General features: G+C 44.4%; 1 protein-coding gene across 1 annotated transcript in view; it reads right to left on the bottom strand.

Moving 5' to 3' along the window:
• The window catches only part of CDH23 (cadherin related 23), a gene marked incomplete in the record, with an annotated part of 580971 nt that overhangs the window by 3694 nt on the left and 549566 nt on the right, over nt 1–27711 (bottom strand). Inside the window, 19 exon segments of the mRNA XM_074284882.1 lie at nt 7–98; nt 454–551; nt 1162–1418; nt 4462–4623; nt 5035–5292; nt 5389–5518; nt 6146–6259; nt 7087–7278; nt 8028–8239; nt 8994–9171; nt 10312–10431; nt 11983–12120; nt 12705–12874; nt 14619–14843; nt 17598–17714; nt 19769–20227; nt 20556–20759; nt 23272–23397; nt 25262–25364. Coding sequence (XP_074140983.1) covers nt 7–98; nt 454–551; nt 1162–1418; nt 4462–4623; nt 5035–5292; nt 5389–5518; nt 6146–6259; nt 7087–7278; nt 8028–8239; nt 8994–9171; nt 10312–10431; nt 11983–12120; nt 12705–12874; nt 14619–14843; nt 17598–17714; nt 19769–20227; nt 20556–20759; nt 23272–23397; nt 25262–25364 — 3355 coding nt within the window.

The raw sequence follows: 27711 nt of genomic DNA on the forward strand, positions 1-27711 counted from the left end.
GGAGACGGGGCGTGATGGCAGGCTGGACATCCAGGACATTATAATTTCGAAAGAGGTTCCTCAGTTGCTCCTTATTTTCATCGATCATTTGGATAACCCTGGGAGGAGGGGAGACATCAGAGCTCTCAGAGCTCCCGGCCTCCCCTCTCCCCCTTCCCTCAAGAGACTACTTGTCTGAAGGCTAGCACACTCCCACAACCTTCGGGGTCTCCTAGTTACTTTAGCAGCTTTCAGAATCAATTCAAATTCAGCTGTCTTCAGGAAGCCTTTCCTGATTAGAACATCAGCCCTCCTGTGTGCCTTTAGTCACAGCCAGGGTTTCCTTTAGGTTAAGAGAGTTAACTCCTCCAGGGAAGGCTCGGTGTCTCCCAGGATTGTTGGAGCCCCTTCCTTCCTCCCTCTCCATGTGCCATAAATAAGGCTTAGCTCATGGGATGGACTGACCCCACTCACCGATCCACATCCAAGATGCGATTGGTTTCTCTGTTCACCACATGAATGAGCAGCTCCGTCTGGGCAAAATTTACCCGGCCCCTCTGGTCCACGTGAAACTGGGGTGGGAGAGGCAAGAGGGCCAGTTTTCAATCTTCTGGAGTCCTCTCCTCATTCTCCCACCCCATTCTCTACATTCCCCATTCTCTGCTTTTCTCTACCTTAATAATAATAATAGCTACCATTTATATTGTGTTTGAAGGTTTGCCAAGTGTTTTACAGATACTATTTCTGTTTAATTTCATTATATACCTGGAAAGTACGTGCTATCATTATTTCCACTTTACAGATGAGGAAACTGAGGCAGAAGGACTTGCCTAGGGCCCCTCAGATAAGTGTCTGAAGGAGGTTTTGGACTATCCACTTAGGACACTCTGTTACCTCCTCTCCTCTGCTTCCTACTTTCACACCCTTTTCCCTACTGTGGGCACCAGCAGCTTGAGAGGGGATAAGGATCCCCTAAGGAGATGCATAGGGAAGAAAAGGCATCAGCCTTAAAACCATGTGTCCTGAGATTTTGACTTCATAGGTCCTGCCTGGCTCTCACGGTGATCTTGCTCCCCTTTGCTCTGAGACACCCAGTGTCCCCTTACTTGGTCCCATTTCCCTCTGGCCGAGTACTCCCCTGCCTCCGCTATGACTTCTTCGTCTTGCCTGTGGCCTCCATACCTGAACATCATCAGTATTGACAATGGCCCCAGTGATGTTGGACAGCAGGCGGATGAACTCTTCCTCAAAGCCGCGTACCCGGTCAGGGATCTCATTGATGATAATCTTGACTCTCTGGTCGTCCCGCAGGATGTAGATGCCCACAATGGCCGTGTCATTGTGACCGGCTAAGTCCAGAGCAATGATGTCCACCACAAAATAGCCAGGACTGTATACCATGAAGAGGTCAAATGTACGCAGGATTCCATCCACACTTCCTGAGTGGGAAAAAGGTAAAGAAAGAGTTGAAAGTTAAGGAGCTGAGCGGAGTCATTTCCCTAACCCCAGCCAGCCAAAGACTGTGATAGCTATGCTATGGAGAGGGGCCTAGGACATGAAGAATCTCCAAACCTCCAATAGATAGTAGGGTCATAGATTTAAGCCTGGAAGAGATATTTGAGGCCATCTAATCCAACTACCTCATTTTACAAATGAGTAAACTGAGGCTCTGAGAAGTGAGGTGTCTTGCCTGAAGTTATCCCCAAATAACTGATATGTTTAGGTCAACTCATTACCATACTCACTTACATACATGTGCTGATACAGACATATATCAATTTGGGTACATATTCATACATAAATATATACTTTCGAATGGATATATTATTTTATGTGTATGACCCAATTTTTGAGCTCTGCAAAAGGCTTGGATGCAGAACAGGGGGCTGTCTGCTGGCAAAAAAATCTTTTCCCCAGTATTCCCTATATCTGAGACTACCTTGAATTTAATCTGTGGGCAGTCTACTCAGATCATTGCTGACTTTGGACAATAGGCTTGTGGGTAAGGCAATGCAGAAGTCTCAGTGAGTAGGAGAAAAGGAAGAAATCATGGCAAGTGGAGAGACAGCTGTGAGCCACAAGTGATCAGGTATAGGTGGTGAGAGATAAGCCATGTGCTGGAGAGCAAGATTGATTCTGGGTTGAGACTGGGCATCCCCAGAAAGGGTAGTGGCAGGGATCCTAGCCCGGGGAGGCGGGAGCTGGAACCTGGGACCCCTTTCATATTCTGACAAACTGCTTGTTCCTTTTTCAGTTCATGTGTGTAAAGATATTCATTCTTCAGATTTTTAATTTCTCTGTTGGACAACAGAATACTAAGTTGTGTGTGTGTTTTACTTAATGCTTATAAATAGAAAGATGAGAGGGAGAAGAGAGAGGGAGAAGAGAGAGGGAAAGAGGAGGAGAGGGAGGGGGAAAGAGAGAGAAAGAAAAAGAGGGGGAGAGTCATACAGAGACAGAGACAAAGGAGAGACAGAGATAGTGAGGGGAAAGAAAGAATGAGAGAGAGGAGAGGGAAAAGGAGGGAAGGAAAAGAGAGAAAGAGAGAGAGAAAAAAGAGGAGAAAAGGAGAAGCAGACACACAGGCACATGATGAGAGAGTAAGGGAAAGAGGAGAGGAGGTAGAGATTTAGAGAGAAAGAGGGAGACAAGCAAAGATGGAGATAGAGGAGAAAAGAAAGAGAAAGAGAGAGAAGAAAGAGGGAAAAGGAGGGAAGGGAAAGAGAGAGAGAGGAAGGAAGGGAGGGAGGGAGGAAGGGAAGGAAGAAGAGAGAGAGAGAGACCAAGATAGAGACACACACACAGAGACAGAGACATACACACAGAGAGACAGAGAGAGACAGATACGCATACTGAGAGAGAGAGAGAGAGAGAGAGAGAGAGAGAGAGAGAGAGAGAGAGAGAGAGAGAGAGGAGAGAGGGAGAGAGAGAGAGAGAGAGAGGGAGGGAGAGAGAGAGAGAGAGGGAGGAGAAAAGAGGAGGAGGGGGGAGGGAGGGAGGGAGAGAGAGCACATTTCCTGCTTCTGCTTTGTGAGGATGAAATATTAAATCCAAATGCATGAGTGGCTGGTCCTGGGCCATTAGGACAAAGTGGACTGTTGCTGAATTATTACAAACCTGGCAAAGAATACTTAAATCCAGATATACCAGTTAAAAACATGAACTCAGGCTGTGAGCAAGCACAGGGAAAGCACTTTCCTTCTATTTGCTGGGATTGGAAAGAAAGCCATTTAGGGGGAATGGACTGTTGGAAAGAGAAATTTCCACACCACAATGAAAAGATGAGCTGATCTTTGCACAGACCCCCAAAGCTGGAAATGAATGGTCAGCCCACCATTTTGGAATAGCTAAATAAACTATTGTATATGAATATAAGTTAAAATGCTTCTCCCATAAGCAATGAGAAATTTGGAAAGACCTCTCTAAATTGCTATTGAGTGATATGAACAGAACTAGAACAATTTCTACAATGTGGACATTATATAGAGCGACAAATTTGCAGGCTTTCAGAATCCTGACCACTACAGTGATAAATCCTAAGTCCTGGGGACCAGTGATGAAACATGGCACTTAGCTCTGGCCAGAGAGGTGATGGACTTTAAATGAATACACTTAGGAACATGACAGAAGTATTTTTAAAGATTATATTTGTTGCTTATGAAGGTTTTATTTTTAAATTAAAAAAATTGTTCAGTTTAGGGGGAGCAGTGGAGTATTTCCAAACCACGTTCCCCTAAAATTATGTGCTGAAAGACAGTTTCCTCCTGGGGAAAGGAGTGGAGGAGACTTGGGTTGCCTTACTCACCATCTCCCCCTGGCGACTAATATGATACCCAGGATACCGTCACAAGACACAGGTTCCTATCCACACACACATGCATGATTTATGAGATACACTCAAAAATATATTTATAAATTATATAAATTTATAAATTAGTTATTTACTTTGTGGTACTCTAAACAACACAAGCACTCACATGCACAGGGGAAAGAAGTCTGGGTTTGGGGTCAAAAAAGACCAGATTTAAATCTTCCCACCCTTGCTACCTGCTGTGATTCTGGGGAAGCTATTTACCTTTTCTGAGTCTGTTTCCTAATCTGCAAAATGGGTATAATAATATCTGTGGCACTTACCTGGCAGTCATTCTACATTGCATACATTATCTCATTAGAGTCAGTGAGGATACAATGAGACAGGATACAATGTGGTTTGTAAATTCTGACATGTTGTATAAATGTTAGCTTAAGAGGGCCACACACGTACACACACTCTGAGTCTGATCTTGTCCCACTTCTCCCTCTAGTCCCTCAGCCAGGCTTCCCTGGAAAACTAGGGGACTGCCCTCCTCTCCCTTTTTCCTGGCCCGTAGGGCTCTGAGTGGGGGCCTGGGAGATGGTGGATGAGGTTTCTCTTCCCTGAGATGGATCCAGAGCCCCCCCTTACCTTCCTCCCACCCTTATTCAGGACACTCTGGCTCTCACCCATGGTGAAGACCTGGCCCACATCTTCCGAGTCGTTGGAATGTTCCCGGAAGTAGTGGATGGCCAGGATGCTGTAGAACACCAGACTGTTATTGCCGATGTCATCATCTGTGGCCAGCACTTGAATGAGTTCCGATCCCACCTTTGCATCAGTGGCCACTCCTGGGGGAAAGAGTCAGTGAGTGGGAAGGAGGGATGGGTTTGGGCTCTCCTCTGGCTCCCTATTCTCTCCATGTTATTTCGATGCTCCCATGGTAGGGGCCGCCTCTCGTTTCTTTCTGGAAGCTCAAGTTCTCACTCCACCACCATTCTACAAGTGGTATATATAGACATATATATAAGACAGAAAGCAGCACAAAGCCCCTCTTTCGGGAGAACATCAAAGACCAGACTCTGGACACTCAGCTCGTGGACTCTTAGTCAATCAGAGATAGGATGTTTTGCCCTCATCATAATCCCTGAACTTGAGAGTTGGGTTTGGGGACTGAGGAAATGGGGAGACCTTCCTAATGTACCTGAGACCCCCCCCTTGCCCCTCTCCAGGCCCCCCTGCCACCGCCCTGGTCATGTCACCTGCAGTGTACTCAGACTTCGTGAAGCGTGGAGGCTGATCATTGATGTCCTCGATGACAATTCGCACCTCCTGGAGGGTCAGGTCAGTCGTGAGGTCAAGAGCCTGGGAAGCCCCTGGACCACGGGGAAGGGTCCAGCTCCGGTTGCTTGAAGCCTTGACAATGATGGAGAACAGGGCTTCGCGTTCACGGTCCAGATCCCGTATGACCAAGAGTCTCCCATCTTTCTTCAGCAGAAAGTTTTCTTCCTCGTTGCCAGCTTGGGGAGGAAGGATGAGATTCAGTGGGGGGGAGTGGGGAAAGGGAGGGAGCTCCATCCCAGCTGCCGTCTACCCCAGACTACTGCCCTTCTCACCTGCAATGAAATAGTAGACAATAGCATTGGGGCCCTCGTCTGCGTCCACGGCTCCTGTCACATTGCCCACAAGGGTGCCAGGCTGGGAGTGCTCAGGCACAGAGAGGAGCTGGTACTGGGGGCTGCCTTTCTGCAGGACCAGGAGAGCAGTCACAGGTGTTAGGGATGGGCCAGTGGCCAGGCCTCCCTGGGCTGGGAGTGGACAGGGCCCCCTGGGAAGGACAGTGGGTCAGACGCTGGGAGGGACACAAGGAGAATGACTTTCTGCACAGAAGGGCTGGACCAGAACATGGTGACTATGTCATTAGACATCATAGCTGTCTTCAGAAAGGGAGGGGAAGGAGTGCAATACATGGATGCACATTTAAACCAAACGGGCATGTGTGTGCACAGATGTAGGTACATGTACACGCTGGTACACGCATAACTTCAAGTGCACACACTTACAGACACGCATGCTTGAAAGGAAAGAAAAAGGACCAGCAGGATCAGCGTGGCCTTAAGTCTCACTGCCTGATTTCCTTTAGGTTTGGGGAAGCTGATTTCTCTGGCTGAGATGGATTACAAACCATGTATGTGGACACTGGGAAGGGAAGGAGGGCAGAGGAGGGGGGAGTGCTCCTCTGCTTGTATCACTTCTACAGGGAACAGGGGGAGGATCCTGGCTGGAGGATCCTAGATCAGCCTCCTCCCACCCAGCCTGAGCCTCCCTCGAAGCCAGGGGAAAGGGATGAGAGAGAGAAGGCTTGGGGCTCACTGGAGGTCTCACGAAGATGGGCTCATTGTCATCAATATCATCCAGGGCCACCTGGAGGGGCTGCATGGTCTCATAGGGCACGGGCTGGCCCAGGTCACTGGCCACCAGGATCAGCTGGAGGGAGGAAAGGAGGTTAGAGAGAAGCCCCTCTGGCTCCCCATGAAATCAACAAACAAATCCTTAGATGGGCTGGGGAGAATGCAGGGAATCTTAGTTTTTAAAAAGCTTTTTATTTCCAAAACATATGTGGGGTAATTTTTCTTTTTCTTTTTTTTCTGAGGCTGGGGTTAAGTGACTTGCCCAGGGTCACACAGCTAGGAAGTGTTAAGTGTCTGAGACCAGATTTGAACTGGGGTCCTCCTGAATTCAGGGCTGGTGCTTTATCCACTGGGCCACCTGGCTGCCCCCTGGGGTAATTTTTCAACATTGACCCTTACACAACCTTATGTTAAAGATTTTCTCCTCTTTCCCCCACCTCCTGCCTTAGATGGCAATCCAATATAGTTATACATGTTAAAATATATGTTAAATCCAACAGGTGTAAACATATCTATACAGTTCTCTTGCATACAGGGAATCTTAGAACTAGGATGGGAAAACTTCCGATCAGTTTAAACTAGGGATGCACTGTCCCAGGTGGCAAAAAGACCAGAGAGGGCTTCCCTTATCCTTATTTTCCTCCCTTCTCCATCTCCAAGGAAAAGTGACATCTAGATATTTCTTCAGGGTGGTATACCCTCCAAAGTAGTATGGCTAGGGACTGGATCTGTGATTTCAGTGGCTCTGGGAACTTCCAGGTGAGAAAGTTCCCTCCACCAGTGCTGGTTGGCACTCTCTACAGTGTCGAGTTGCTTATGACACTCCTTTGCTAAGAGTTCCCTAGACAGTGTGTCAGAGACTGGAGTTAAAATTAGGTCTTCATAGCCATTAGAGACCCTTACGCTGTACACAGCCTGCTGCTCTCTGTCCAGACGTTTGGCAGTTTGGATGAGTCCACTGATGGGATCGATTGTGAAATACTCCCAGTCTCGGTTCCCCGCCGTCTTCAGGAAACTGTAGCGAACAGCACCATTGAGCCCTTCGTCTTTATCTGTGGCGTAGACTTCATAAACGTTTGACCGCAGGGGGATTTCCTATTAGAACAAAGGGAGGTTTGCCAGTTTGTTCTCAGATTATTTAAATCTTCTGGAATCCTCAGAGAGAATCCCAATTCCTAGAAGGAAATCCTGGGATATTTGTGGGACCTTTACATTATTTGTGTCTCTGCTTGGGAATCGACCCTTCCTCTGCACCTTAAGGGGAAAAGCCAAACTGACCCACTGCAGAGGAGTTAGACATGTCCCATCTCCCTCCTCATAGTCTCTTGAAACCAACATAGATTTGCTAAATTTGGGCAAAGGTAGTACTCTAGGAGCCTAGTGATACCCAGAAAACCCAGAGGGACACCAATTTCTTCCCTGTTTGAGAATAGGAACCTTCCAGGGTCCTCTGAGATCTCTATCTAGGTTAATGGTAGCTACTATCCTGTAATCTCAGAGGTCTGCTTCAGGATGGGAAGGTGAGGAAGTGTCAATCCCACCATCCCTCCTCCCTTCTGGAACAGGGCTTGACCTAGCAGGCAGTAATTGTGTTGGGGGTGGACATGAGAACACAGGCAAGTTGTGTCCAGAGTGACAAGTAGAATTTTTGGTGCCGAGGACAAGTAGCAAGCTGGAGGAAGCAGCAGTTCCCTCACATCAACTTTGTAAATAAGAAGCAAAACAAATGTTGTTGAGGAGAGAAAGTTATTCTGTACCCTCTACAGAGCCCCCTTCCTTCTAGGTCTGAGTTGGGATGGAGATGGTCTGGGGGGGGAGGAACAATATAACAATATAGGTCATACCTCCAAGATGTGGAGGATGGTGCCATTGGGTGGACGGACAAAAACTGGCCGGTTGTCGTTGACGTCAATGACTTCCACGTAGAGCATAGTGGTACCCCACAGTGGGGGCTGCCCACCATCTGTGGCCACCACTGTCAGGTTGAACCTCTCATAAGACTGTAATGGCCTCCCAGTTGTTACCAAGCCCGAATCCTTGTCGATTTGGAATGCCTCTGTCAGGGCAGAGAGTTGTCTTAGGGAATGGCTCATCACCCCCAGAAGTTCAAACAGGAAAGAGATCAGTAGGCACTTGTATAATAGTCTTGTCTGTCACATATCTGACATCTTTTTTCCCCTCTAGATTTTTTTTGAAGAAATAAGAACTCCAATAATGGGAAGTCCACTACCTCCCAAAGCAATCCATTCTACTTTTGGATAACTATTTGTTAAAAACCTTTTTCTTACATCAATATGAAATCTACATCTGTGACCTTGACCCATTGTTCTAGGTTCTACCTTCTGGAGTAAAATAGAAAAGAATAATTACTTTTCTCTATGACAAGTCCTTCAAATTCTCACAGCATCTATCATGTCCCTTCTAAGTCATCTCTTTTTCCAGTTCCTACTTTTTCCTCTAATTCTACTGGGGCATGCAATGGAGGAGCTGTCACTCAGCCTGTTTCCTACTTATTCTATATCATCCATTCCCTGAATCTTTCAATTATCACTTGTTGCTATGGTAATTATATATATATATATATATATATACACACACACACACACATATATATATATATTCACATCTCTTACTTAACTCCCAAGGCATGCTGGCTAATTCTTCCTACCTAAGAAACCAAAGTTGAGTGGGGAAGTACCCAACCCATGGTCACCTAAGAAGGGAGTGGTGGACCTGTGTCCTGATAGGAGGAGCCAGTTTCAATAGTCTTTTCCCAACTCTTTTCCAAGCCTTCTAATAAGGCAACTCACCTACACCAGGACCTTCAATGGAATAAGTCAGTTCTCCATTCTCCCCTTCGTCCTGGTCGGTGGCCATCATGGTAATGACGGAAGTACCCGAGGGCTCATTCTCATAAACGCTGGTGCTGAATTGAGGCTTGGAGAACTGAGGTCGGCAGTCATTGACATCCAGCACTTGTATCACCACCTAGTGTTTGGAGGGTGGTGGTGGATGAAGAGCATAAAAATCATTCCCCCATCCCCCTATAGATGAAAGATAAAAGGTCAAGATCTTCTGGGTGTTTGGACATAACCATGAGGCACCGCAGATGAGGAAGGGGACACTGATGAGTGTAGGGTTTCTCAGGGTAGGGTTCTTTTTTTGTTTGTTTATGGACAGGACCCTTCCTCTAAGCCTGAACTCTGTGAATACTTTTTAATTCTTCCTGATTTTAGATGTCTTTCAACTTAGACACATATCTAAAAGTCTAAATCTGTATATAACTATGGTTAACAGCCTTGACTTGGGGTCCCATTTGTTGCGTGTTTGCCCGATTATCTTGATCTTAGATCATTTGACCTAGTGATCTGACCCAAACTGCTCCCTGTTCTTGACCCTTAAGTAGTCTAATCTTGACCCTGGGTAACCCATCAGTAGTGACTCAGGCACTATTAAAGGCTTCCTCTGATGTCTCATCAAGCATGAAAGTTTCATAAGGCTATGGAAGCAAAGAGAAAAGGCTTTGAAACTAGGGAAGACGATATATTTTGTGTCGGGTGACCAACTTAGAGGCCCACGCCCATACCACCAGCCTGGCGGCAAGTTTTTGTGGTCATTGAAGTTTTTGCAATTCTCAAAAACTGATTGCAAAATGTTGAGATCTGTGTTGATGGAGAAAATACCCACATTGGAGAAAAAGCATATTTTTGAAGTAAGAGGGCTATAAGCTCTGTTTTTCTGACAGAAAAAAAATCCTACTTAGTCAGAAGGAGGATGGTTTTGAAGGGGGGCAACAATTTCCATAAAATTTCCATTTATCCAAGTCTGATATCAGAAAACTACTCTCTCTCTCTCTCTCTCTCTCTCTCTCTCTCTCTCTCTCTCTCTCTCTCTCTCTCTCTCTCTCTTTCTCTCTCTGTCTTTCTCTCTATATATACATATATATGTATATATGCTAGGATGCTAGCAATAGTGGAACTAGGAAGATGTGGCTTTTCTTACACACCTGGCAGTCATGGAAGAATCTTCCTGCAACAACATGTGACCTCCATCCATAAAATTCTATGTCCTTCCAAAATCATTCTCTATTTCCCCCACTTCAATACCTCTTAAAGCCCCATTGCTCACCTGGACTGAGTTCTCCCTGCGGTTGCTGGGTATGTCCCCAGGATTGTCCTTGGCCAAGGCTGTAAGGATGTAATGAGCCTTCATCTCTCGGTCCAGGGAGGACAGCACATAGATGTCTCCCTAGGAAAGTAGGAGGAGTTGGTTTTAGCCTCTGTTCTCTTGCCCAGTCCTGGCCAGTCTAAGGTCTAAGTGCAGAGACGAGATTGTTGTTGTTCCCAAAGGAGGTGGGAAAGAGTAGTTTTCTTGCTGGGTGAGAGCTGCAGAAGGAGACTCATGCTTGCTGAACTTTGTATCTCCAACTTAGGGGAGGTGGCTTCTGCCACCCCTGATATGCTGCATTTTTTTTTTAATTGTTTGTACCTTTTGGGGACATCTCATACAGTTAGTGATTGTTCCGTAAGAAACTAGTGATGCATTCTTTCCCAATCTCTTTCCTCTCTTTTTTTCAGGGAGGGGCTTAATATTTCTGGGTGGGAGAAACTTGGATTTTGTTTTGAAATGCACATTTTTACTTCTATTTTAGTTAAAATAAACAATGTTAACCAGCCAAGCTGAGGAATTGTATTTTACTTATTGCTCACATGTATATAGGAAGGGGACAAAGTATCTTTTGTTCAGAGACAGGAAACCCTCTGGTCAGTGAATGATGACTTGGGGGCTTGGAGCTAATTTATAATTGCTGGAAAAAATAGGTGTTAAACTTTTAAGCCTGGAAAGGACCTCAGATCAATATCTTAATTTGAATCATGAGCTGGTAAATACAATAGATTAATAATCTCCATCCTAGAGAGTTTCCTAAATCATTGGGTCACATAATTAGTACATACAAAGATGAGGCAAACCTAGGTTTTCCTGATTGCAAGCTCTCTGTCTACTTGGCCACACTGTCTCTCTCTAAAAATATACATTTACTTAGTGACTAATTTAAGAGTATGGAGTTTCCCATATTCTATAAAGTACAGCAGCAGAAAATGAGGAAATTGGGATTTTCTAATGTAGGAAGAATTATTCATAAATCTCTTAATGGCTATAAAGGGTAAACATAATGGTAACCGACTGTTCTGCTTCTCCACTAAGACAGAAGGAGAAGAAATTAGTTTAAACTAAGAGATTCTCATAAATTCTAAGAATTATTTGATAATTAGCATCACTGGATGGTACAATGGCCTTCATTGATTTAGAACTGAAAGGAACCTTAGAGATCATTGTGCTTCCTGCACCCATTTTACAGAGGAGAGAACAAAAGTTCAGAAAGGAAAAATAACTTGCCCAAACAGCTTGTTAGTGGCTGATCTGGGACTTGAACACATATCGCCTAGTCCAGTGATCTTTCCATAAAGTCATGGGGTGGCTCAAGGTTGCTACGAAACTGGCTATAATGGGAAATCAAATGTCCATAAATCTGAGAAGGTTGAACGCAGAGGAATGGAGATGAATGTGATGACTTCTAGAAGTCTTTCAAGCCAACTGTCCCAGGATTCTCAGCCATTACTCTCTTTCCTTCTTACTCCTCATTATCTCCAATGAATTTACAATTCCCCTTTTACCTTATAAGTTTCTTTAGATGAGGGACATTTCCATTTTTCATTTTCTCCTTTGAACCCCCAGTATATACATGACATCTGGTACATACTGGGTGCTTAATAAATGCTTAGTGATTGATTCATTTACCGTGGTGGGGTTGATCCCAAATTTGCCTTCTCCATCACCAAGGCTATATTCTATGAGGGCGAAGGGGCCCGAGTCAGCATCAGTAGCAGTGACAGTGAGGATGATTGTACCCACTGGTGCATCCTCAAACACAGATTCCTAGGGCCAGGGAGAAAGACATAAGGGAGAGAGATTCCAGGCATCAGAAAATAAAGGCTATCAATATTCCATTCCCCCTGTAAGCTTTGGAGTTCAAGACTTGTGGATTGTGGAGGCAAGTCTTTTTATAGTAATGATTACAGCTAGCATTTATATAGGTTTGTATAATACACTATCTCACCTTGGTCACAACCATATGAGTTAGGTGGGTCCTGTTATCATACATACTTTATAAATGAGGATACCGAGGCTGAATAAGGTCAAATGTTTTGCCCAGCACTACATATCTAGTAAGGTGGGATTCAAACTTGGGTCTTCCTATTTCCTAGATCAGCCCTCTAATCCTTCTCTAACAAGATGCCTCAAGATCAAGGTCTGGTGGGTTGTGGACTGGGGCTGCATTAAATCACTGGCTGACCTCCAAGTGACATTCTGCATGATATCACAAATCCATGGAAGATTCCCCCAGGGGCTTGTTATGTTATGGAATCGCGCCCATCCTGCTGAATGATGGCAGCCTGTCCCTGCCTGCCCTGAACACCCTGCACCGCTCCTAAGAGCCTCAGTGATATCAGATCATCTACCTGATAGGAGGGCTGATCAAAGATGGGATTGTTGTCATTGATGTCTACAATCTCCAGGTAGACAGGGATCTCTGCAGCCCTGGGAGGGGAGCCATTGTCTGCAGCTTGGACGGTGAAGTTGACCCAGTGTACTTCCTCATAGTCCACAGTCCGGTTGGCAATGATCTTTCCTGAAATACATAGGAATCCACCATTCTCTCCACGTCTTTCCCAGTAAGAGTGATAGCTGAATGGGCCATGGAACTAAAATCTAATTTGGGAGGCAAGTGTAGGGCATCAGAAAGAAGCATCAAAGTACCTGGGTTCCAATCCTATTTACTGTCTGTATGACCTTGGGCAAACTATTTTCCCAGTGTCCCCTGCCTCTTCTATAAAGTGAAGGGATTGTACTTGATTGTTTCCAAAATTCCTAGCTGTACTTTCAATCTCATCATCTTCTGTTTCCTCCAGAAGATTGCTTTTATTATATCCCCTTTAACTTTTAGCCTCTCCCTATCTGCTGGCACCTTCCCTGCACCAACACAACCATCTTCTTCCCCTCTCCTTGATGAGTCACTTAACTCTTCTAGTTCCATGACATTGTCCTGATAAGTGTCCTTTCCTTGGCTAAAGTCACTGAAAAAGTCATCTCCATTTGGTATTACTCCTTCTCTTTTCTCTCTCTTCTAAACCTCTTCTCTGTACCTTTAGACCTCATCCATCATTCAAGTGGGAGAACTCCTTCCAAATTTCCCATCACCAAATCCAATGGCCTTTGTCTCAGTTATCCTCCCCTCTCTGCAGCATTTATTAGTTCATAGATTTCTCCTTCCAGATACTCTTCATTTAGGATTTTCTTGTTCACTTGCCCATATCCCAAGGTTCTGTCTTGAACTCTTTTCTCTTTTGGCGCCAGGCAGTTTCTTTGCTTGACTATTCCCCAAATTTGCAATTTTATTCTTCAGTTCTAGATTCTGTGGTTTTCCTTTACGTTCCAATTAGGGGAAGCCTTTCTTAATCCTAGTACTATTCGTTCCTTTTCCTTCGAGACTTGGTTCATGTACAACTTTCTATAGGAAGCCTTTCCCAGGACTCCTCTGGCTCCTCATGGTTTCTGCTCTAAGGTTACCTTGTGTCTACTTTGTACATATATTGTATTCACACATAGAGACTGTACACATGGAACACACAGAGCACACATGATATGAATCTGTGTATGTGACTCCTATTTGTATATATTTTGCATATGTTTATATATATGCTGCTCCATTAGAATGGAACATGAGGGACTCATCTTTTTCTTTGTATGTCTTGTACAAACAGTGCTTGTATAGAGCACGAGCTCAGTGAATAATTGTTGATTGATTCCTTGCAATCCTACATTCTATGATCCTATCAGGTAACATGGGAAGCTGGTCCAGGGGCTGGGAGAGGTCAGAAGGTGAATGTGGATAAAGCCCTTTCAGGAGACATACTTATGAGGTGGTAGCATCCAGCTGGCTAGGTGGGCCTGGATTATTCTCTAATCACTTTTTGGGGAGGGGTGAAGAAGACCCCAGCAGTCCCAAATAGTCAGCACCAATAGGCTAATGATCCTTCTAGAGACAGCGTTCTCCTTTGGCCCTCCTGCCCCTAACTGACTGCAAGTATAAATGGGGAGGTGAGTGAGTTACTTTACTTCATGTACCAACCCAGGGCTGGATACATCCCTTGTTCCCCTCATCAATGGCATGGTGTGGACACTAAAAATGAATGGGAATGTTGTCACCCTGAAACCTGGCCCAAACACAGAAGAAGAGGGAAGGAAAATGAGATGTTAGGTGAAGGTGAAGAAATGGGAATAGACCACCAATCCCAACTTCCCTTGGACTAGAGAAGAGGCTCATCGATTCCCCCTCCAAGAGCACTGTGGTATAGTCTGGGTGTCCAGCCTACCTGCTGAGGAGTCTTCCAATTGGACGTACCCTGGGGGCACCAAGTTGAGCAGGGTATAAGTGATCTGCCCATTGACCCCCTTGTCAGGATCATAGGCTGACACGGCAATAAGCGTAGTGCCCGGCGTTGCCCCCTCCAGGATCCGCTCTGTGTAGTAGGTGATCCCAAATGGCCGGAATTGGGGCGTGTTGTCATTGACATCCAGAATATTGACTGTCAGCTTGGCTTCGAGGGGGAAGACAGAAGAGAGACAGTGATTGGGGTGCAGAAGGGGGGGAGAAAGAAGCAATTTCACCTGAGGGAGGATATCTGTTCCATTCTCAGAGTGCTGCTCATCTTGGGAAGGAGGAAGGTCTGGGTCAGAGATGGTTGCTTTAGGGTACATAGGGACCAATGGGCTGGAACAAAAGATCTCCTGGGGCACAGGAAAGTTAAATAAAAAGGTAAAAGCTGAGGGGGGACTCCAGAGTTAGCCTGGCTGGCCATTCCTCTAGGAGTCCAGCATTTTTAAGAAAACCTCTTACCCAAGCAAACCCGGACAGCGTTCTTGAGAATAGTCCCCAGATTTCTGCCTTGTCCAATCTAGTCTCCCCTCTTCCCATCCACCCCAATCTCAATCCTCAGCTGTCCCTGCTTTCCTTCAATTTATCTACCCTGTTCCAAATGCTCTACAACAAAAGGTTTCTGATTCTTTATGGCTTGCAAAGTATTTTTTTCACACCCATCTTGTGAGGTACGTAATGCAGGTAGGGTTTTTTTTTTAATTTAAATGGGGAAACTGAGGCACAAGGACTTGTCCAAGATAACATGACTAGGACATATACATCCATGTATGAAACATTTATGTGTATAATATATGTGTAATAAAGATATTTTCCCTTTCAAAAGGAAATTATTCTAGCTATCAGACCTCTGCTGATTTGGGGCTAGGGAGACCTCCAGGGAGGATGTGCAATCTTAGGTCTCCTAATTCTCAATGAAGGGATTTCTGCACTGGGCAAGGGCTTAGATTGTATGACCTTGATGTTCCCTTCCAGTGATTGCCATTGGAGAATAAAATATTCTCCAGATGTATGGGACTTAGAGAAGTCTCACACAGGATGGCTTTAAAACATCCCAGAGACAATGGCCATCTAAGGGAAGATCACTGTATCCCTCCCTTTGAACATCCCCTTTCAGTAACGACTAGCACTCTGTCTAATCTGACTTTGTCTTTCTGACTCAAGAACAACAGGCTCCACCAATGCATGATGGCAGGAAGAGGCGTGGGGAAAATCCCAGAAGATCCTACCTAATCCGATATTTAGACTGAATCCAAGTGTGAGACACTACAGGAAGAGAAGGAACCTACAACTCCTTCCTCAAAAGATGAGTCTGATTCATTTCTTTACATAGTTTCCTGGATTTTTCTTTCTAAAGTTCCTCCCTAATTGCTGTTGTTATGGTTCAGTTGTTTTAGTTGCACCTAATTTTTTGTGACTTCATTTGAGGTTTTCCAGGCAAAGATACCGGAGGGGGTTTGTCATTTCCTTCTCATTTTACAGATGAGGAAACTGAGGCAACATGGTCAAGTGACTTGCTAGTAAGTATCTCAGGCTGGGTTTGAACTCAGCTTTTCCTGATTCTAAGACTGGCAATCTATATACTGTACCACCTATCTACTTCAATAGCTTAAAACTTATTCTTTCTGATTATACATATTTATCCTGCATCAATCACCGCTCCTCAGTCTTCTCTTTTAGATTTGAATAATCCTAGCAGTAAGAAAAACAAAGGACTTCAAGACCAAGGCTTAGATTACACACTTACTAGCTATGATATTGAGCAATTTATTTAAATTTTCAGAATCTCAGTTTTCTCAGTTGTAAAAGGTAGATAAGAATATAACTACTTCACAAAACTACTGAGGTTGGAAGAAGCTCTCAACTCTTAAATGCTACAGAAAGATATTCTATTCTTAATAACTCTTATACCTCCATGGATCTGGGAACTCATTTACCATCCCCCAGATTCAGATTGTAATCCATCCATATTTTCCTTTCTCATGGATTTTTATCTATATCTTTCCATTAATCCACAAGAGCTATCCATGGTGCTAGAGATCTTTGGTCTGGATCTTTTTATATAGTTTGTGATTATCCAACATGATCTTTATCTCTTATTACTTACAAGTCCACCTTCTTTCCCAGTCATATGTTATTATTATTTTAACCTTTCCTGCATCCATTGTTATATAGTAAATTCTCCAAACTTTGATACTATGCAACCACTACCCCTTTTTCTCTGTCCTTTCATCCAATGGTGAGCACCTCCTGTAACTTCCATTTCTCCACATTTGACACAATATTATACTCCTCTTTTAGCTTCCCTTTTCTGAATTATCTTCTCTCAATAGAATGTAAAGTCTCTGAAGGAGGGACTGCCTTTTTTTTGCTTGTATTTGTACCCATGGCACTTAAGACAGTGCCTGTCACAAAGCAAATATTTAATAAATACTAGTTGATTTGGCTTGACTCTAACTTTTGGATGCAATGTAAAATAATATAATATATAATAACATATAAATAATAAAATAATATTATAAAATGTAAAATTAAAGATATTTACTGTAAAGAGAACACAAGAAATCCCTCTAGTATAATTTATGGAAAGCCATGGAAGAGGGTCTTTAGAGATGGGCAGACATGGATGGATTAGGGTCTGCATTGTTGGAAAGAACACCTAGATTGATCATGTCACATTAATTGGAATAGAGGTTCTTAACCTTTTATTATGTTCTGGATCACTTTGGCAGTGTCTGGTAATGTTTTAAATATTAAAATGTAATTATCGATTTTTTTTAAAGTTCACACACCCCAGGTTAAGAACTCCTTTGATTAATAGTTAGGCTCCCAGAACATATAGATAATGGCCAAATGTGGCCTAAAGTTTTTGCAGACATTTAAGCTATTGGGCCAAGCAGGTAGGGGCCTTTCTTACCATTGGGCACACTCACGGCTTTCTCAGGCAGGTCACTGGCATTATCAATCACAGAAATTGTGACTTCATAGGTGGCAACCAGTTCTCGATTCAAGGGCGATTTCACCATCACGGAACCTGTCAATTTAGACCAGCCCTATCATTAGTCTCATTGGAAGTTTCCCAGAAGTCCCTGCCTTAAAACAAACTCCCTTATTCTCCCAATTCTTCCTCCTAGTCTCCCCTTCCACTTTCATTTCCCAGAAAGCAAAGGAGGGAGAGATGAAATAGATGCTAAGAAATGATTTCTTATCCTACACATTTCTCTGATGTTGTCTAGCTTGGAGTCCCCTACCTGGGACCATTCAGTTCAACATGCAGACCTCTTACTATTGGCTAAATTGGACAAAACCTCCTGGATCAGGTCCTCTTCTCCACCCAATATTAATAACCAGGTAGAATCATATTATTCCTATATAGTAATCATATAAATATATAGATATATAGATATAGATATAGATTGCAACTAGAAATGGAAAAAGCAGTCCCAGAATGTGGGCAACCTGGAGGTGTTTGTGACAATAGAGTGAGGCAGTGTTCACCTTTGTCTTGGTATATGTTCATGTGTGTGTATTATGGGATATCATACACACTTATATTTATATATATCTTAGATATTTTTCCCTTTCCCTTCCATTGCTGTCTCCCAGAGACACCATCCAGTCACAGAGGGGTTTTTCACCCTTCAAATATGAATGTTTATCATTCACAGTAGGGGTCATGGATTCATCATGTCTATGGGGAGGAGATGAAAAGGCCATTCTTTCTCAAATTGTGATTCCAACCCCAAAGCTGGTGTGAAACTGCTCAGCTTCCTCATTGTGTCTCCCCAACTGCTGTGTGGGATTCCTTAGGCATAACTGGCAGGCCCCCACTCCTCATAAGCCCCCCAGACCAATGTGGGCAGTCACTTACCCCAGCAGCGGCATCCTCCGCCTCTTTCTCCTCCTCTAATTCCCCCTTCCCAAGTCTGGGGAGTGGGGAAAGGGGAGGGGATGGCTGGATTCAGTCTGCAAAGGCCAATCTACCACCTTGGCTGATGATGGCCCCATTGGGCAGCCCCACAGGATGGGGAAGATGAGGAATGGTGCAGTGGATATGAAGAGAGACAATGGGATGAAGCAGACAAGAGATGAGATGGGAAATGATAGAGAAATAGAAAGCTCAAACCTGTGGGCCTGCCAGCCATGAGAAAGAGAGAAAAGGATTAAAAACAATTAGTTCAAAGCATAGGAGAAATAACCAAAGGTGGGGACATAGGAAGAGAGACCCCAGGGCAGGTAGGCAGAGTAGAAGAGAAAGGTGAATGGTAAAAGGAAAGGGAGGGGGAAAAACAGAGGGAAGGCAGTGGGAAAAATAAGGAAAGAGGCAAGATTAGATAAAATCCCAACAAAGAGGTGAGACAGGGTTGGGAGGAAAGAGGTGGATTTAATTGTGAAAAGAATTGGAAACAGGAAGATCATATTAAAAAAGGGGGAACAGAAAGACTTGAAGACAGAAAAGAGGAGTCAGAAAGAGAGGAAGAAGAGAGGGGAGGTAGGTAAGGAGAGTTAGCAGCCAATGGAGATAGAAATTGGGAGGGAAGTTATAGTGAAGGGGCAAAGGAAGAAAAGAAAAAAGGGAGGATAGGTTAGTGCCACTAATGAAAACAATAACATCAGCTTTTGGGCAGGGGACCTGGATTCTTGATTTCATGCACATAGGGAAGTTCTGGCATGAAGACTCCCTTCACCAATGCAGATCAACCACTTGGTGCTACTGTATAATCTTGGAGAGTTTTTGGGGATAGTAAGAGGTTAATTGTTCTGCCCCAGATCACAGACAATATGTGCCAGAGAGAGTTTCCCATTTAAATAGCTATTTTTCCATAAAAACAACTCTGTAAGGAGCAACACAAGTATTTTTAACCCCCTTTCCACTGACTGACATTCAAAATTTACTGTACTTGATAAATGGAAGGAATCCAAACTTTTTTTTACTCCAAGTCTGCACTCCTCCCTTTTTTGCAAGAAGAGACGATACACAAGGGAGGCGATGGCAAGGGGGTAACAGAGCAAAGGAAAAAGCGGAAAAGCAGAAGGCACAGAGAAGATCCAGCTCTGAGAAGAAGGACAAGAGAGCGCGGCTTATACCTGTGTTGATATTCACAGCAAAGGCTTCTTCCTGGTTGGGCACCAGGCGGTCAGTGTCGTCCTTGGCCACTATGTCAATAATGAAGTACTCCAGCTCCGGACTCAGATCACGGTCGATGGCGGTGACATTGGCAATGATGGTACCTGGATCTACTGACTCAAGCACACTCACGGTCTGGATGGGATTGAGGAATTCAGGGCGGGAGTCATTGATATCATCGATCAAGACGGTGACTATGGCAGTACCCGAGAGGGGGACGGTGCCCCGGTCGGCCGCCACCACCACCAGTCTGTAGGACTCCTGCTCCTCTCTGTCGATGGTGAGGTTGCCAACTCGGATGACTCCTGTGACGGGATGGATCGTGAAGCGGTCCTGGGCCCCTGCCTCGATTCGATAGATCAGCTCGCCATTGAGACCACTGTCTTCGTCTGTGGCTGTGACTTGAAGGACAGAAAAGCCTACAAAGAGGGAAATGGGGTTTCACGTGAGGTAGCAGTTCATAGGCTTTGCGCTTCATTTTACATATTTGGTTTTGGCCCTTGCTGAATACCCCCTCCCACATTTTTTTTCCTTATTGAGAGTAGAAACTATGTCTTGTCTTTATTTTTGCAGCACTTAGCACACTGCTTGGCACTCAGTAGGTGCTTAATAGATGTTTATTGACTGATTATTATCTTTAGTAGACTAATGGATCTGGCCCATAATAGCCAAACATTCAATTCACTTTTTACTTTACTTGTAGTCTGGGATATCTATGACCCTGTGCATCCCCAGGGATCTCTCTACCTGCAGGACAGTTCTCCAGTAGGTGTACAGTTAGGGTGGAAGGAGTGAATGTAGGCCGATTGTCATTGTCATCCAGGATGGTGATGATAAGCTCAGCAGTGCCATTGAGGAGCCCAATATCTTCAGCCAGCAACAGAAGCTCCAGGATTGGGGGGAAGAAGGCCTCTCGGTCAATCACAACACCCGACTTTATCACCACCACACCTAAGGTGAGACAGTTATGGGAGCAAGGAGAAGGAGGAAGGTGGAGAGAGAGACAGACAGACAGACAGACAGACACAGAGAAAGACAGAGATACAGAGAGAGAGAAAGACAGAGACAGAGAGACAGAAAGAGACAGAGAGAAAGAGGGAGGGAGAAAGAGAGAGAGAGAGAGGGAGAGAGGAAGAAGAGAGAGGAGAGAGGAAGAAGAGAGAGGAGAGAGGAAGAAGAGAGAGGAGAGAGGAAGAGGAGAGAGGAGAGAGAAGGCAAGAGATAAAGGGAGAGAGATAGAGAGAAAGAGAGACAGAGACAGAGAGACACACACATAAAAAGAGACAGAGATAGAGAAACAGATAAAAGAGACAGAAACACACACAGAGAAACAGAGAGAAAGCAGATAAAAAAGAAGAGGATAAGAAGGAGGAAGAAAAAAAAGAAGGGGAGAAGGAGGAGGAAAAGGAGGAGGAAGAGGAGGGGAGAGGGAGAAAAACAGAGACACAGAGACACACACACAGAATAAGGTAAGGAAAGGGTATGTAAAATTAGAGGAAAAAGCAATAGGAGAGTAAGCAAGTATAGAAATGGAGAAAAATGGAGGAAAGTAAGGAAGAGAGATGGGGAGAAAATAGAAAAAAGCAAGAGAAAGTACAGGTGAAAGAAAGGATGAAAATAAATAGAAAAAATAAAAATTAGAGATATAGCTAGTATTTATATAGTTAGTATGTTAAGGTTTGCAAAGATCTTTATAAATATTATGAATTTTATCCTCATCATAACCCTAGATAACAAGTGCTACTATTACCCCCCCCCCCATTTTATAGATGAGAAAACTGAGATAGAGGCTGAATTGCTTACTTATAGGTAAGTGAGTTTGGATTTGAATTTAGGGCTTCCTGAGTACAGGTCTAGCACTCTATCCACAACTGAGTACAACGGAGGTGTCTCAGGAAAGAAGGAAAAAGAGAGAAAGGAAAAACTAAAAGACTAAAATGCTATTTCTCTTTGCATACTTTCAGGCCCCTTCTAAAATCCTTGAACATCACCTATGCTGTGTGAATAAAGTTAGGGCTTATTGGAAACCGGGCTGGAGCTGCTCTAAGGAGAGATGGACTCAAATATTTTGTTTTCAGCAGAACACATAAGGTAAAAGTTACAATCCTGTCTTCTCTAGGCTGATAGTCTTGAGAGAGGACAGCTCTCAGTTCAGGTATTCTCTGCCTAAGTTTCCTGGGACCCATAGGAAGAAGGGAGTTTTCGCTGTATCTCGGCCGTCTGATCATCAGAATATTTTTCCAGGTGGATAATAAAGGCCAGGGGATGAATGTGGATCATTCCCATTGGGGTAGTTTTTGAAACTCCCCAGAATTTGTGCTGCAAACTTAGGCGGCTTCCTTCCCAGACGTGGAGACTTCACAGTGAACTGCCAAACAGGAATAGTGAGGAGCTGCTTGACACCTCCATCGCTCAAATTTTAGGTCCCTGAAACAGTGTCTGCTTATGGACCTAGTATTAGGGTGTGTGTGTGTGTGTGGGAACAGACAGCAAGGGCTCTCTCATAAGCCACCCAATCTCTTCAGTTTGGGGCCCTATAGGCAGAAGTACTAAGAGGAATCCTGAAGACCTAAAGATAGGAAAAAGGTAAAGAAGGCTCAGGGAAATCCATCTCTTCTCCATCATCAGATAGCAAGATGAGTGTCCACACTAGGGAGAGAGGGAGGCTGTATATGAAAAGCTCAGGGACTCCAGTACAGTAGCTATCACTTTCACTTACGTACTATCTTCTATGTGAGGGGACAGAAAAAGAGAGGAAACTGCTGGTGACCTGTTGATTGAACCCCACCCCTTAAAAAAGGCAAAAATTCTCTTTTTTTTTTTTTGGCATTTCATTCACTTCTAACCATAGATAAAAACAACGGATTTCCCCTACCAGTGAATTTCCAGGAAACTCACTTCTTGCTTAGCTGTTGTGAGTTTGGCTGTGCTGCCAGATTTAGGCCAGAGGTTATTGATCCATTCTTTGGTTATTGATTGGTTTGGTTTGGTTATTGGCTTGGTTATTGATGCATTCTTTACTCACAGCATTATGGAGGAATAATAATAACAGTAATAGCTTTTAGGTACTGCTTTACAAACATTAGATTATCTTCACAGCAACTCTGTGAGGTAGGGGCTATTATTTTACAGATGAGAAAACAGGGAGACATTATCCAGTGTCTGCTTCAGACACTTTCTAGTTGTATAATCTTGGGCAAATCATTTGATTTCTTAGAGATGCACTTCCTCATCTGCAAAATGGGAGAACTACACCTTCTCTCTCACAGAGTCGTGAGTTTTTTCTTCTCTGAGGGGCCTGTCACTGCCCGTGAGGGGAAGGACTCTGGGGGGGGGCAGCCACAAGGAACATGAGGTGGCGATGAAGGCAGAATCTCTGCAGTTTCCCCATCTGTGTTGTTGAGAATCCAGCTCTGGGAGAGATGTTGGGGGGACTGAGGGGCTTGGGAAATGGAGGTCTCACCAGTGGCGTTGTCAATGTCAAAGAGGTCACTCTGAGTCCCTAGGAGTTTGTAGGTCACCACCGCATTAATGCCAAGGTCATCGTCCAGGGCCAGTATTGGCCCATTCAGCACTGTGATGGGTGTCCCTGTGAGAGACGGACAAAGACCAACGTCACCGCTGGGAAGGGGGTGAATCCCACTGCCCCCTCCCTCCTCCCGCTCCCCACATGGCCCATGGCTGACAATGGATGAGAGGTGGATGGGGTGAGGGCCCCCTGGGGGGCAGGGGCTGAGACAAGTGATGAAGCGGTGGCTGTGTAGCCTTGGCAGACTGAACTCAGGTGGGGAGCAGCCTCAAAGCCCTGCTGGGGGAGAAAACAAAACATAACTGTGAGCAAGCCCGTCCGGGACAAGGGCTGAGCCCAGGACTGAGGTCTGCCTTCCCAGCAGCCTTTGGAGCAGAATCTCCCTGCAGAGTCCCTGGGCAGCTTCCTGACTCCCCTCCAACATGCAGACGTCCGAGGGTGGCCAGGTGTGGATGCCCGGCTCATTCATGAGCCATCTAGCTCACATACGGCGTCCCGTGTTCACTCAGACATGTGCTTAAACTGGTCCCTGTATGTGTAATTTTGTGTGCATGTTTCTCTGTGTGCACATACATGTGTGGACTATGTATGTGACCTCAGTGTACAATCATGGCCATCTCTCGTACTGCTCTCTTAGCATTCTTGTGTTTGTGGGCACTACTGTGGGGGTCTGATCTCTGGGGATGCCCAAGGAAGGGCTGTCCTTTGGGGCATGAGGCCTCTCCCACTTGTGAGGACTGGAACTAGTCGCAGCAGGAGCTCTGCTCCCACAATTCAAGGCCTCGGTGCCTGGGGGCAATCATTGGCCTGGTGACTTACTTGTCTAATCACAGACACATGGTCTATCTTGACTTTGAGTAAAGTCACAGAGATCCCCGCATCCCCAGTCTTTTTTTTTTTTTTTCCCCCCTGAGGAAATTGGGATTAAGTGACTTGCCCAGGGTCACACAGCTAGGAAGTGTTAAGTGTCTGAGACCAGATTTGAACTCGGGTCCTTCTGACTTCAGGGCTGGAGCTCTATCCACTGGGCCACTTGGCTGTCCCATCCCCAGTCTTGTAACGAGTCTACTTCCCTCATACTCTTGTCAAGGTCTGGTGAGTCTAACAGAGAGATACGGAGACTTGCCCTTGTTTTTGTGGCCATTAGTGAGGAGACATCTGCCACTCGGGGCCCTCAGATTCCTTCAGAAGGGTGGGGAGAAGGAGAGAGCTCCGTATTCTGGCATTAAGGGATGGGGGGTGTGCTCCCATTGTTGGCATGGAGAGGCAGGCAGGGGGCTAATCTTTCCTAGAAAGTGACTGCTCTGAGGCTGCCTTCTCTGCTCCCCAAGGGGAAGCCTCTGCCCAGTTTTTTTTGCCTTTGTCAAATCCCACTCTCCAGGGCCAGCATCCTTCCCTGAGACCATAGCCAGTTCTTCCTTCTCTAAGCCACTAGAGGGCTCTCTTTGGAATCTCCTCACTCTCTGCCATTTCATCATTTCTCAAGTTCTGGGCCCTACTTATCTCCCCAGTACATTGTGCAGTGTTTAAAACTTGGGCTCATAGATTGGATTTCCTTTGGGGTCCTTGCTGAGCCCTGTGGGGTTAGGGCACGTGGCTTCTTTTCCACTGCCATCATGGGCTGTCATTGCATCTGGGCAACTCTTGCCCTGTATTTTTGCCCCTTACATAGAAAACTTCCACAGTTCCACCTAATTCAACAAGACAATTATTAAGAAATGACCACGTGCCAGGCACTGCACTAGGAGCAACGCTTATGTTCTACTTCCTCTAGTACAAGCCCAGGCCCAGATGAGGTGCTCAGGAAGCAGCTTACTGCACTGATATATCCCTCCCTTTCTTCCACTCCCCCAGTCTCTCATCACCATAGGCCCTGGCACCCTGCCTGGGGGTTTTCCAGGGGCCGGGTCTCCTCAGTACACACCTGCAGGAGAATTCTCCATCACCTCTGCCTGGTAGGTGCTCTGGGTGAAGAGCGGGTGGTTGTCATTTTCATCTTCAAGTGAGATCACCAGCAGGTCAAAATCCTGTTGGGGGAAGAAGAAAAAAGCAGTGGAAAAGAGCAGGGGTAGAAGCTAACCCTCTCAAAGGCAGACACTGTAGGTAGAGAGCTGCAAAATACAAGTGTGGAACATCAAATGAGTGATCTAGAAGAAAGAAAAGAAAGGGGGTATTGACTTATAGAAAATGGTGACATTTTGCCTTTGTTATTTTCTATTTTCAATGATTTCTTATTTGGTCCTAACTTCTGTGAAATAAGTTAATATAATATAATATAATATAATATAATATAATATAATATAATATAATATAATATAATATAATATAATATAATACAACCTGAAGAAACTGGGGCTCAGAGAAATTCTGAGTAATTTTGTTATTGGGATAGCTTGCCGAGGCCCTGAGATCCATCTTGTTTAGTTTGGTTTTTCCCTTATGTGTCATATCCAGGACAACTCTCATCTGTTTATTTCTTTTTTTTTCTTTTTAAAGTTTTATTGCTGTCTTTTGCATTTACATTAGTCATTCCTAGAAATCCCTCCCCATCCTTTTTTTTTAAAAACCCAAACTGAATACTCCCTTTAACTAAGAAAAAGGGTTAAACAAAGCATCTAATACGATGACTCAGATGGAAAGGATAATCTATATATCATTCTGCCTGTCTCTCTGCTGAGAGGAGGGGATTATGTTCGAATTGTTCACTTGGTTTCTTAGCTATTCAGAAACCACCTTTCTTTTAAGGATCTTTTCATTTACATTTTTGGGATTGTAGATCTTGTTTGCTCTTTCTACTTACTCATCCACTCTGTCCATTGACCAAAATTCTTCCAATGGCTTACATTCTAATTCTATTGAGGAGTTGATCCTGGCTTCTCCAAGGCTATAGGAGCAGGGTGCAAGATCTGGTATATTCTACCAATGTAGAAAGACTTTCAGTATGGATTCAATAAGGGACTGAATGTCTATGATCTGAATGCCTAGCCGTAATTGGGAGGAGCCAAGTTGGATGATGAATTCTTTAATCATGGCAACTTCCCACCATCATCTACTAGGGCCCAGAGAGGTGATGATCTATGTTGATTGAGGGGTTGTTCATATCAATGATTACTCATCGATAAGAGCAATCCATTAGATTGTAAGCTCCTTGAGAGGAAGAACTGTCTTTTACCTCCTTTGGTGTCTCCAGCACTTAGCACATAGTAAACATTTAATCCATATTTATTTATGGACCAATGAACTCACAGATCCCTGAAAAATGGAAGCAAAAGAAGCAACAAGACATCAATCATGTTCTCATGAATGCAATAATTGTACATTTATTCATGGGACTAGAGTGATATTTTCAGGTTCCCAGTGCAGAAAAGCAAGATGTGCCTTGTACCTCCACTAAGTCTTTAGAGTTCCAAAGACTCACAAGAGCAGTTACAGGGACTTCATAATTATACAAAGTAAGACTTGGGTATCTTGTACCAATGACAACCAAATATTTGTGTATTACAAATACTCATTGAATACAGTAGAATGAAAGCCCAAAGTAAATGAATGGGGGAGTGAGAGTCTAGATGCTGGGAAGACTACCCTGAAGAAGAGTGGATATGTTTAGCCTAGGGAAGATAAGACTTGGGGAAGGGCATAGCACAAGAGCTCTCTTCAAGCATTGCTTTGTTCTGCTTAGCTCCAAAAAGCAGAAACAGATTTTGACTTGATGTAAGAAAAAATCCCAAATCTTCGTTCTTTAAAATAAGAGCAATTCCCAAGTGGAATGGGATGCCTTAGGAGGGAATGGGTTCTTCCTCACCAAGGGACTTTTAGCAGTAGCTGGAAGAAGACTCTCAGGCTTACTGGAGAGGTCTGTCTTATTCAGGCATGAGAACCTGTGCCTTTGAAATGGGATTGGGAGCCAAGTTTCCTTAACTCTAGATCATACTCCCCAATGTCCCAGCATGGGCATCCCTAAGATATATTCAAGAAAAGAAGGAAGAACAAATGGAAAGAGGGAAATTAGAAAAAGCAAACATTAAAGAAAGGCAGAGGAGGCAGAACAGCACAAAGGAGAGGGAGAGATTGAGAGCCCCAGCATTTTTTTTAGAACCTCAAAGGCTCAGAGATAATTTAATCTTATGATAATATCATACAGAACTGGAAGGAACATAAGATCTACTCTAGCCTTTATAAAAGGGCCGATCTGTAAAATATCAGCAAATAGACTCAGAAAAGGAAGTGAGCGCTGCTCTTGCCACTATACCACATAGGGGAAGGGAGAGAAAGAGACTTCCTAAATGAGTCCCTTGGACACAAACTGTTTTCTCCTTGCTTTGATACGGGCAAAGGAAAGAACAATTTAATCTAACTGGCATTTGGGGGTCCATT

Source organism: Sminthopsis crassicaudata, chromosome 2 (assembly GCF_048593235.1).
Source record: "Sminthopsis crassicaudata isolate SCR6 chromosome 2, ASM4859323v1, whole genome shotgun sequence".
NCBI lineage: Eukaryota > Metazoa > Chordata > Mammalia > Dasyuromorphia > Dasyuridae > Sminthopsis > Sminthopsis crassicaudata.